Genomic DNA, 12,119 nt, shown 5'->3' with positions numbered 1-12,119 from the left:
CACCAACAAGCTTGTGAAACATGTTCCTTTCTGGGAACTTCAGTTTCCTCTTCTGTAAAATGAGAATGTTAACATATCTCCAATATTCCAGCTATAATTTCCTATGAATTTCATTCACATGAGCAAAGGTCTTTGATCTGACTCATGAAAGTCATAAAGGAATGCAGCTCTTCCCTAGCCTTGTGGAATATACCTTCTCTACAAGTGTATTTCTGATGCAAAATTTGCTGTAGTAATATGCAAAAGCTAAGATCAGAAAGCCAGCCGTTGTAAGTCCAATGCCAAAAAAAGCTCAGCCTAACCAGCAATTAAAATGAACTCTTGTGGCATAATTACAGGGCATAGGCTTTATTTTGGGCCCAATCAATAAGAGGTCTTGCACAGAGAAGCTCAGTACTTGCACCAAAAAAAAAGTATGTTCGGTAAATAGCAAGTCCTTCAGCTTCCATGCCATCCTGTACAATCTTAGGATTATCCTGGCATGTCTTTGTTCACAAGTTAAAAAATATACTGTCTAGTAAATAACAATGCAAAAATGAGAAACTAGTTTGAAAGGGCCTTATAAGCTTAGCCAGCTGTTTCCAAATCTAAGCAAGTTTTTATTATAGTGGTGTTGTGTAAATTATCTTTCCAGAAGCTTTAGCGTTATATTTAATATAAACAATGCTATTATCTGCCCCGTTTACATCTGGTCACTTTTGGTGGGACAAGTAGAGCCTAAAAGCTTTTTTTTTTTTTTTAACATCAGGAAACATATGTATCCATTTTCCCAAAGAGATGTGAGAGGACTCTTTTGGATTGTGAAAATGGGTAATAAGAATAATTGAAGACTTTAATTGAATAATTAATTCAACTAAGCCTTAAGACAAAAAGAAAAGACGGGGTAAAATAAAAATAATTTATGAAATTGCTTAAGATTCATCTCAAAAAGACTTCACTGAAGGGGACCTGGATGATTTTCACATTGTAATGGAGCTCAGGATCAGAAGTTCTTACTTTTACTCTTTTTTTAAATCCCAGTACAGTTGAGGCCTGAGTGATGCAGAAAACAAGTCAGGGAGCCTTGGCCAAGGGTTTGCTATTCCTCCCTTCTCGACAATTTTAAAACAGAAAATACATTCTGACCAACACCTGCCATTGGCATTCATAACCTTTGGGGCTCTCCCTTCCCCCCCACTCCCACCCCAAACTGCCTCTTTCTGGTGTCATGTTTGTAACACTTAGCATACATGGCCTTGCAAGCCTCCTTATTTGAAATTCTCCTTCTGAGGCCATTCTTAAAACTCTTCTTAGATGAAAAACCAAATGTTCTATAGCATGATACACAGGTGGCAGTTACCAAGTTTGTTTTTGACAAATAAACAGCTATTCAGACCCTTCACACAGCACCATTTGTGCAGATAACATTTGGGCTGTAATAACCTTGCCAGTGTCCCTTCAACCCTTAGAATCCTTCCTGATAAACTACATTCTCTCATGGGACATCGAACGGTAGTTACACTGTACCAAGTCGAATATGATCCTATGGTCCTCCAAGCAATCGAAATCCTCCTTTCTCTGAGAGACAGAAATGCATATAGAGTTGCAAAGAATCAAGAATGGCTACGGGGATGAGTGAATGACGGTGGCTCAAATGTATAACCTTTGAAAATGTCAATGAAATGTATGTTTTTCCTATAGCGGATATATATGAACATAATATTTCTATGTGTAAATACACATACAGATATAAGTACTATGTATAGATCTAGTCATATTTGCTCTCTGGGGAAAAGTGCATATTCAGGTAACATGATACCTCTTACTGGACCAAAAGTTAATGGGATCAAAAGTCATCTGCCCATATTAAGATGGAAAGAATTGCTAGGTCAGGGGCTCAAACGCTTGAGCATCTGGGGTAAGACCCTTCAAGTTTGCAAATCCTAAATATAGCACTCTGGTCCAGTTAGAGACACTGCATTCTTTACCTTGTCCACCTGGGATAGACACTTGCACACAGCCCTTCCACGTCAGAAGTACCCACCTGGTGTCTGTTCGGGTGTCCCACCGAGAGCTGGAGCAGACTGCTCATGCCTGGTCAACCTCATAGCTTAAAAATCAACAACAACTCTATTTAAATAAGCATTAAAAACAACTTGAGCCTAGAAAACACACTCAGCGCTAACTCACTGGATAGTAGGGGCAGGTTTAAGTTTAGTTTTCCTCCTTGTAATTAACATGGCACAAAAGATGTTTGCATCACAAAAGCTTTGTGGTTTTTATGTGAATCTCAAGAACATCCTTCAGTGTTACTTCAATTCTTAATCTTCAAAATTGTCATGTGAATCAATTAACAAGAAGGAACAATAAGTAAACTTGATATCCCAAAGTGGCTGGTTAAGTTATAAAAGAGCTGGGAAATTCATAGAAATGGTAAATTTATTTAATCTAGATATTGGTTTCTAGGATCTGATTCAGTCTTCCCTGGGGCCTAGGCTCCTACAGGTTATTCTTAAATGGCCACCTGCTATAATCTTTGCTCCCTGAAAAACTGAGCTATTGATTGCTTGAAGGGCTTTCATTGACTTCTTCTAAAGTTCACAATACCACATTTTCACTGCTTATCATAAAATAGGGAAAAATGTGATTTAAAAAAATCAAATCATATTTGTGATTAAAAATGATTACGTTATATAAGGCTGTCTTTTAATACACGTCAATGAAAAAAGCAAAACTTTCCACTTCCAACAGGATAAGAAGTATGTTTTAGGGTGTTATGTTATGAATTTCACAGCAGTTATTTAAAAATTAAATCACTAGATAAATTTTACAAAAGTTAGTATCATATTTAAATATACTCATTCACTAGTATGGTGATTTAGTTATGAATTTTTAATTATTTGTCATTCATGAGCCATTGCTAATCATTAGAGTTCATTTAGTCATCTGGTAATTTAGGGAAAATTGTGTTCTCTTTCAAAGTGCAATACAAAGAAAGACCTTTATAAAACAAGTATATATGGTCTTTTTTAAAATTGGCGATGAAGTTTATTTTTATTTATAAATTATCCGGTGAAGCTGCACAGAAATTCAACTTCTCCTCAGCTTGGTTTTTCCTTTTCAAAAGCAACCATTATTTTTGGTTTGTCTGGGAGCTTGTTTGGCTGTCTCCATCATACATGAAAAGCAAATGCACTCCAAACTTCCACTCTACCACCTCAGCTGCCATGGGTCTGACCTGTCCCAGTCTTCTTCAGGAAGCTCTTAGGTTACAAGGTTGGTGGTGCACACCTTCCTATCCTAGGACTCGGGAGCAGATGCTGCTTCTACGTTTCTGGCCAAGCATCAGTGGATTTGCTGCCTTCTGCATTACAAAACAATCTATTGCTGGACCAGGGCTTTGCTTCACCCACAAACTGGAAAAAGCCCCCCCAGAGCACTGACATTCTTGGGGTGACCCTCTAGGGAATGTGAAGCCCAAACCTATTGAAGGAGCTCAGTTGGCTAAATATGCTACTCTCTATGAACATTCAACAAGACAAGGCAGCCTCAGAAAGACATTAAACAGATTTAAAGGAAGGAGGGAAGAAGATACTCAACGAATTTTGGAGGTCAAGGTCTCAGGGAGGGAGAGTGCCCTCTTGGATTCCACGGGCCCCTTCACGCTGTCTCTCAGAGAACGCACACTCTTCTGGCGGTTCCTTGCAAAACGAGCCCTCTTGATCTTCCACAATGCTGCGTCACTGAGGTTAGCGACATTGGTCCTTACAGCAGTGATAGCTTTGCAAAAGGAATCAGACATTATTTTCTTTAATGGACTATGTAGCACAGCGAGTTTGAAATAATCCATCTGTGCATATTTTCAGGATTAAAATACATCTTTCGTGGACACATGAATCATTCACCTCTCATTCATGGTAGTCTTATATAAAAATTTGTGACTACTGCCTATCATGACTATTGCCTATGATTTTTCTGCTTAGACCGTAAGATTACATGTCTAATTTTTTTTATTATCACTGAATACATAGTTGAGTGACCCTCTTTTCCCATCTATTTAGAGCTGTAGGTCATAAGCATGCAAGAATGAATTTGCAAGGTGCAGATATATCTCACAAAATTGCTCACAAACACTGTAAACATGAGAACTGAATCATTTAAGGAACACACAGTCACAAATGGTTATCATAGGTCCTCAAGGAAATGTGAAGAGTTTTGTTTTTGGAATGCCAGAAACTAGTTGATCTATGGATTACTACAGAGTTACTCAATAAATATTTAATAAACTGAGTTCATGAAGTCAGAGCATCCTCCATAATGGGAAATTAAGCTACATGTAGAGTATGGTCTGCCTAGCAGATAGTTTAAAGCAAGTTCTTTGTTTTGCTTACTTGTAGGAAAAGGAAATTCTTTGTTACAATCCAAATGTAGCTGAGCTTCCAAAGAAAGTGTCTCAAATCTGTTGACAAAGAACTCCCAGCTCAAGGCAGGAATATCTTGCTTAAGAAAATGCAGGAGTAAAAGTTTGCTCAGTATTGTGGGTCTGTCTTTAACCACAGTATCGAACTGGAAATCGAGACAGAGACACAGACCCTGGGGCAAAGGGGGGAAGAAAGTTTAGTCAGAAGTAAACATCTAAGTTACTTAAAAGCAAATACACTAAGCAAAGTCAGTGAAACAAGACAAAACCTCCTCAATCCATACATATAATGTAGAAGAATCCAATTGAAATCTTCTTTGATTGCAAGTTTGGTAGAAATAAAATGCAGGAGAGGAACTTCTCCCAATTGTACAATACATCTTGAATTTTAGTTCAGAAATCTAAACTAAATGTATGTTATTGGTTTTCAGATGTATTCATTAATAACCACTTAATCCAAATGCTCTCAAACCAATGTTTCTTTTTTCAACGTCTGTAGTTTCTATTAAAAGAAGCATACTTCCAAAGCTACATTTTAGAATACACAATATGGTTTTCTAATTCCCTTTCAATGCTAAATGCCATGGTTCTAAAAGAAAATAAACTCATTTTGTCTTCTTGGAATGTGAGTGGCACACAGAATCTTAAAAAATCAAGTTGGACTAGATTGAGCACCCATTTCTCCATTATATGACTCTGCTTACCATTCCCCCTTTCCTAAACTGAATGAAACTTAAAAACCATAATTCATCCAAGCATTCTATCAACTCATTCAATTCTCCTCTACTGAGGTCCTCCTACATCCCAGGCTCTGGGCTGGAAGACTACCTAGTCTTCTTAAGACCAACAGAGAAGGAGCATCCAGAAGACAACTGGGAATTTTTATAAGGGAGGGTGTGGGTCCACAGTCAGGATAACCACTGAATTTCTCAGATCCTGCACTTTCTTCTTGGTCTCTTTTACAGGAGGCAGTGAATAGACACAGATATAATTAAGAACATGGACTTCATTATGACTCAGAACCTGAGTCTGCTCTGCCATGTACTGCCATGTGACCCTGGGAAAGTCACCTACCCTTTCCAACCCTCGGCTTCTCTATCTGTAAAATGGGAACCCACAAGGTTATCATGGTGATTAAATGAGACAATGGATGATGAGACACTTAATACACTGTCCTGGACAGGCAGTATCTGTTTGACAAATTTTAGCTCTTGCCATTATTATTAGTTTTAATTATAATGATATAGTAATAAACAGGGTGCCAATGTGGAAAATCAGGAGATCAGTACTTTGGAGGTTCTAGCCTCTCGGTTCTTCCACTAACTCACCCTGTGTCCTTTGGAGAGTCACATTGTCTCTCTGAGACTTGGTTTCTTCAATTATAAAATAAAGGTGCCAAATAAAATAAATAAGCAACTCTCTCTAGGTCTCATATTTCATGTTCCTTTGACTTTCATTTTGGAAGGCATATTTGCCTTCTCAGGTCTTGCTTTGATTTATACTATAATTCATCACAGAGATGATTTCTCTTAGTATCTAGCCTCTAATGACAAAAGCTCCCAGCCTAGGAGCCAGCTAAATAGTATAAGATCAACCAGCCTAGTTCAAAAATCTGCCACACAGAAAGAGTTACACAATTACTGTCTCTGTCAAAAGTGGTATCACCATATGGACAAAGACTGCAAAGAAAGTACTAAGAAATAAAAACAAGAGGTCTTTAATAAGGTGTGTTTCTGGATGTTTTTCCCCATTTAAAAGTTCCCACTGTTCTTGCTGTCCTCATCATCAGTACTGTATGTGTTTAGCAGAGCAGAACACCATCCGTGGAGCAGACAACACACATCGGAGGGACGTCACCTGCAATGCTGGCCTCTTTATGGTGTCAAGCAGGAGACCGGCCCTGGTAGCCACTGCTGGGTTGACGTCCTCCACAGCTGTCAGAAAGCAGCAAAAGGCATGTGCCAGGGAGTACTTCAGCAGGTGGTTTTTGGTCACTGAGTGAATATCCAAAAATCTACAAATTACAGCCACTTTTTCCACTGCAGTGTAAAAGGCAGAGGACAAAAAAATGGGACACTTACTTAGACAAGAACTGAACCCACAAAGAAAAAGTCAACTCTGGGGCTCCCACACCCTGTTTTGAGAAACCAAAAGGAAATTCTAATGCCACCTTCTTGAATGTTCCATTTCATCTGTGTGAAAGAGACCGTTTCTACCTAGTGCAGTACTTTTCTGCTGGGCAGCCTTGATTTAACAGTGGGTTGCCCTTTTTTTTATGTTCTTCCTCATTGTTTAATGCAAACCACACTTCAAACTATGCCTCCATGCTCATTTCCTTGTCCATTCCATAGGCCCTTCTGTGGACCACACAGGGAGACAGGAGGTGCCCACCAGACCTGGCTTTAGATTCTGGATCCCCCTACTGCACTCTTAGTATGTCATGATGTGAAGTGACAACAAACAGACTTCCTAGGGCTAGGGCAGCCATATATTTTTTATATGCAATAGGTGCATGCTTACTTGATAGGATTTCTTTTTTTATTAAATTTTTTTAAAGATTTTATTTATCTGAGAGAGAGAGCAAGCGAGAGAAAGAGCACAAGCATGGGAACGGGTGGAGGGAGAGAGAGAAGCAGACTCCCCACCAAGCAGGGAGCCCAATGTGGGGCTCGATCCCAGGACCTTGAGATCATGACCTGAGCCAAAAGCAGATTCTTAACTGACTGAACCACCCAGGCCGCCCCATAATTAAATTTTTTAAAAAGATTTTACTTATTTATTTGACAGAGAGTGAATGAGAGAGAGAAAGAGCACGAGCAGGGAGAAGGGCAGAGGGAAGAGCAGACTCCCTGCTGAGCAGGGAGCCCAACTCAGGGCTGGATCCCAGGACCCTGGGATTATGACCTGAGCCGAAAGCAGATGCTTAACTGACTGAACCACCTAGGTGTCGCTAATTAAGTTTTTTATTTTAATTCCAGTATAGTTAACATGCAGTGTTATATTAGATTCATGTGTATAATATAGTGATTCAACAATTCCATACATTACTCAGTGTTCATCATGGCAGGTGTGCACATTAATCCCCATCACCTATTTCACCCATCCCCCAACAACTCTGTAAGTCAGTCAGAGACGGATTTGTAATTATTCTGCAAATCTACGTTAAATGATTCCAGGTACTCTTAAAACATGGCTTCATAAAAAGTTAAAGTAGCTAGTGAAGTAATACAGTGCCATGAAAATAAAACATCTCAGTACTTCGCTTAAGCTATTCCAGCAACCTAGAATATTCTTTCCGTTCCTCTCTGCTTATTGATGTTCTATCATCCTTAAAGAATCTGCTGCTGAAATTCTACCTGTTCTGTAAAAGTCTACTCTGACCTAGAGTGGCCCTTCAGTCCCATGAACTCCTGCAAAAATACTACTCATTTACATCCTGTTCATTTACATAAGACATTTGTATGCTCATATATAGCTATATGACATATCTTCTTTTGTGGTCTTGAATTATATTTATAGTGTTAATTTCTTAACCTCCTACATGTTCATATGGTTTCATCAATTAAATGAGTATCTTCTTGAGAGGAGGCATCTGCTCTTATACGTCCCATAGTGCCTAGTACATATACTATTTCACTTATTTTCACTTATTCACCAATTCACTTATTTTAAAAATATATACTTAAAAATATATTTATAGATATTTAAAATATATACTTAAGATATATATGTATATATACACAAATATATATGTATATGTACATATACATATAGGTATACATACACATGTATATACATATACATATATATACGTGTGTGTGTGTGTATGTGTGTGTGTGTATGTATATATATATATATATATATAAAACTAAGAAACTACCCTAGATACTTGAAGGAGGATGGAAGTAAGTGGAAAAATGAATCGTTATGGACTCCATGTTTGTGTTCCTCTCCCCCACATAAAATCCGTATGTTGAAGCCCTAACCCCCATTGTGATGGCATTCAGAGGTGGGGCCTTTGGGAGATAATTAGGTTTAAATGAAGTCATGAGGTAGGACCCCCCATGATGGGATTTGTATCCTTATAAGAAGAGGAAGGGAACCAGAGCTCTCTAACTTTCTCTCTGCCATGTGGGGACACAGAGAGGAGGCAGTCATCTACAAGACAGAAAGAACGCCCTCACTAAGGAACCATATGTTCCTTGATCTCAGACTTCCCAGCATCCAGAACTGTGAAAAAAATAAATGTCTGTTGTTTAAGCCCCCCAGCCTGTGGTATTCTGTTACAACCTGAGCAACCTACGCACGCTAATATATGAATCATCCCCAAGTCTTGGCTTAAAAGTCAAGTCGACTAAAGAAATAAGACAGGTACGGCTATAACCGAGACATAATCTAAAGAGCTACAGATACCACTGATGAGGTGCAAATAAAATGCCAAGGAGACCAAGGGACAAAGAAATAATTTTCCACTGAGGGAACCAAAAAGGTGGAACTCACTGGTGGCATTGGAAGGTGGATCGGGTGGAGGTGGTCTGTGAATGGACCTTGAAGCGAAGAGGATTTCAGATGGAGAGCAGAGTGGCCAAGACAAGGGTGAGGGAAGCAGGAAGCAATGGGAAAGTTGCGAAGGAATGTCAGAAAGAAGAGCGGGAAATGAGGCTGCAAACACTCGCCGTTAGACCTGAAGAGGCTTTAACTATCTGTGTAAGGACTTTGAACTTTATTCTCCATGCTTTTTTGAATGGAAAAGTGACATCATCAGAGCTGGGATTCAGGAAAATCTAATCCTTAAACTGGAATGAAAGAGCATAAATATTCATCTGCTTTATTTGTGTTTAAATAGTTGTAAAATGTTGCTAATACCAGGTGGCCCAGGGCCAGGAAGTGTTACTCTAATTGTCTGCAATATCAGTTGTTATCCTATAAACCAGCCCCAGGGGTTCCTGGGGCATTAAAACGTAAGAACTCTTTGAGGTGGCCACATATTAGTGAATGTGTAGTAGTTAACTGACCTAATGGAACTTCCATTTCTTTGCCAAATTTTGGAGACTTTGAAACACACAGACCCATTCTGATAAGGCACACCATGGCACTGAGGGCCCTGCTTGCTGCTCCCAAGAATGGGAGTCCTAGCAGATGGGGGTGACAGTGAAGGCAGCCGATGTGAGGCTAAGAGAACGTGTCCAGGTTCCTTCCTTACCATATTCCTCTGAGAACTTGCCATCCTAAGCACCAGGAAATCACACCAATCACGGCCCCAGACTTCATCCCTGATACTTCAGTGGAAAGGGGCTAACAGCAGAGATTCTCAAACTTCACTGAATTACCTGGATACCTTGTTAAAAACATCCATTCCCGGCCTTACCCCCTAAGATTCTAATTCAGTAGGTCTAGGAATGGGGCCCAACTGCGTGTTTAAGGAACATTCCCAGTTACTTTGATACAAGTAACCTATTGTATCATGTCGTATTATATATTATATTGACTACATAATATCTGTATCATGTTGACTGTATAATTTATCATTCAAGCCAGGATCCATTTGGGAGTAAACAAGCAGACAATTAATAAATACACCTGGACAACAGGCATAAACTAGGACTATCCTAGGCAAACCTGAACAGGGTCATCCTACCTGAGGACCACTCAGCAAAATACTATTATAAAGGAAGCTCAGTTAAGTCGAACCACTAAAGAACACCATCAAGGAAGGCAGTACTCTTTAAAAAGAAAGGAGGATTTTGGCTCAGGTCATGATCTCAGGGTCATGAGATCAAGCCTTGCATCAGGCTCTGTGCTCAGGGAAGAGTCTGCTTGAGATTCTCTCTCTCCCTCCCCGTGTCTCCCCACTTGTGTGCATCCTCTCCCTCTCTCCCTCTAAATGAATAAATAAATACATAAATAAAATCTTTAAAAGAAAATTTAAAAAGAAAGGAGGGTCAACAAGAGACGTCATGACTGGACATCTGGTTTACCTTGTGGCCCCCCCGCCCCCAGAGAATTTTTAAGCTAATACAGAGGTACCTGCTTCAAACCTCATCTTCCAGTCTTTGCTGTTGAAATTGCCATTTATGATTGTCCAGAAGATGTCAGCACCATGAGGAAGTGACAAAGCATGGAGAAGCAGAGGAACCGCCAATGAAGATAGTTGGGAGAACTCGGATTTGACGACTCTCCACAGGCTGAGGGAGCAATAAGCAAAGTGGTTACAGTTACGATAACTTTTCTAGAAAACAAACACAATTACCTCAGTTTATGGGAAATGTAGTTAACAGGCAGCCGGTAAGGATGCTTTTGGTGAAATTACAGTCATCCACCTCTGATAAACCTTTCCTAATCTGTTGTGTTCATTTTTTTTAAAGAAATTACTTCTATGTAACAGCATAGAAAAATAACACTTAATACTACACTTAAACATAAAAAATAAAAATTATATATTAGAAATTCCCATATATAAATGAGCAATGACTTAAAAATATACAAAATTGATTATTAGTTCTGTTAAGATGGTGGGGTGAAGAGTGATTTTTTTTTAAATTTTCTTTCAGTGAATATCTGGAGAGCTTTGCCTGCCCAGCAGCCTTTCCTCTTTATTCTAGCAAAGAACAACTCTATTTCTATTAAGAACAGCCTCTCCACCAACTAGCAGGGCTGTCAGTCAAGGTCTTCCCCTTCCTTATCGTAAGAGTGAACACAAAACCCAGGCTGATCAAGGTAGTTGAAGGAAGCAAACCGCACGCAGCACTGCTAGAAAACCGCCCTGGTGACAAAAAAGCCTGGATTTCACCAGTCCCCTATGGCTTTCCCATTTCTCTACAGCAGCCTTGTTTGAAATCAGGAAGATAGTGTCCTTTTCCCCAGATCCCTACATTGTTCATCATGGCTTTTGTGTCAGAGTGGTACTTTGAGGAAAAACCTAGGCTATGTAGCCCAAAGGCTGAGCCAGAGATCCCACAGCACCAGTAATCTCTTTGGCCTGGGTAAATGTCCTGTAGAGACTGCGTTTGTTTGTTTAGAGAGTGGGGGGAAGGGCAGAGGGACAGAGAGAGACAATGTCAAGCAGGCTCTATGCTCAGTGAGGAGCCAGACTCGGGGCTCGATCTCAAGACCCTGAGATCATGACCTGAGCCGAAATCAAGAGTTGGACACTCAACCAACTCAGCCACCCTGGCACCCCCTTTAGAGGCTGCTTTAACAACAAAAGTTGGCCTACTTAGTAGTCCCACTCCCACGGAATGAACAGAGCTTCTGCCTAACTCCCAGCCCTACTCCTTCATGGTTTTTGCCTGGACTTGGTCATCCATCTCTTCAGATCAGTCCTACTGTGCCCCACATCCAGGTCAGCCAGGTCTACCCTTCCACCAGCTCCTCCTGTTCCACCTGTAGAATTCCCATTTTATCATGAGGAAACTTCTGGAGACTCTCCACTTTTCCCATTCTATGCTTCTGTACTGGGTTGAACAGTGTCCCCATCCAAAATATTCCCAATCGTGACTAAAACTTCTTTTCCCTCCTTTCCATACTCTTCTCCCAAACATCAATCCTCTTCTGATTTCATTTGCCTCCCACGTTAGACTGGATCTCAGAGTCAACCATTTCCTCACTCCAAAATTTCTCGTCCCCCTGACTTCCACCATAATCAAATCACAAATCCCTACTCCTGAATAAACCCACATTGCCCCTCCACTCTCAGACCCCAGAACAACTTGGTCCTACT

The 12,119-nt window shown here is 40.0% G+C and overlaps 1 protein-coding gene across 2 annotated transcripts in view; it reads right to left on the bottom strand.

The window, feature by feature from the left end:
- Positions 1-12,119, bottom strand: part of UNC79 (unc-79 homolog, NALCN channel complex subunit) — a 192,848-nt gene that overhangs the window by 92,896 nt on the left and 87,833 nt on the right. Inside the window, exons 20-24 of one of the 2 annotated variants that reach the window (XM_045901444.3) lie at positions 10,427-10,584; positions 6,257-6,438; positions 4,371-4,572; positions 3,580-3,759; positions 2,024-2,089 (exon numbers count right to left, since the gene is read on the bottom strand). In XM_045901444.3, coding sequence (XP_045757400.2) covers positions 2,024-2,089; positions 3,580-3,759; positions 4,371-4,572; positions 6,257-6,438; positions 10,427-10,584 — 788 coding nt within the window. The remainder of the gene's footprint in view (positions 1-2,023; positions 2,090-3,579; positions 3,760-4,370; positions 4,573-6,256; positions 6,439-10,426; positions 10,585-12,119) is intronic. The other variant, XM_045901445.3, reaches the window with a different exon arrangement.

Source organism: Mirounga angustirostris, unplaced genomic scaffold (assembly GCF_029215605.1).
Source record: "Mirounga angustirostris isolate CCGP_5_RB_7025 unplaced genomic scaffold, mMirAng1.0.hap1 SCAF_9, whole genome shotgun sequence".
Classification (NCBI taxonomy): Eukaryota; Metazoa; Chordata; class Mammalia; order Carnivora; family Phocidae; genus Mirounga; species Mirounga angustirostris.
Note: the sequence above shows the minus strand (reverse complement) of the source record. Positions and strands in the feature narration are given on the sequence as shown.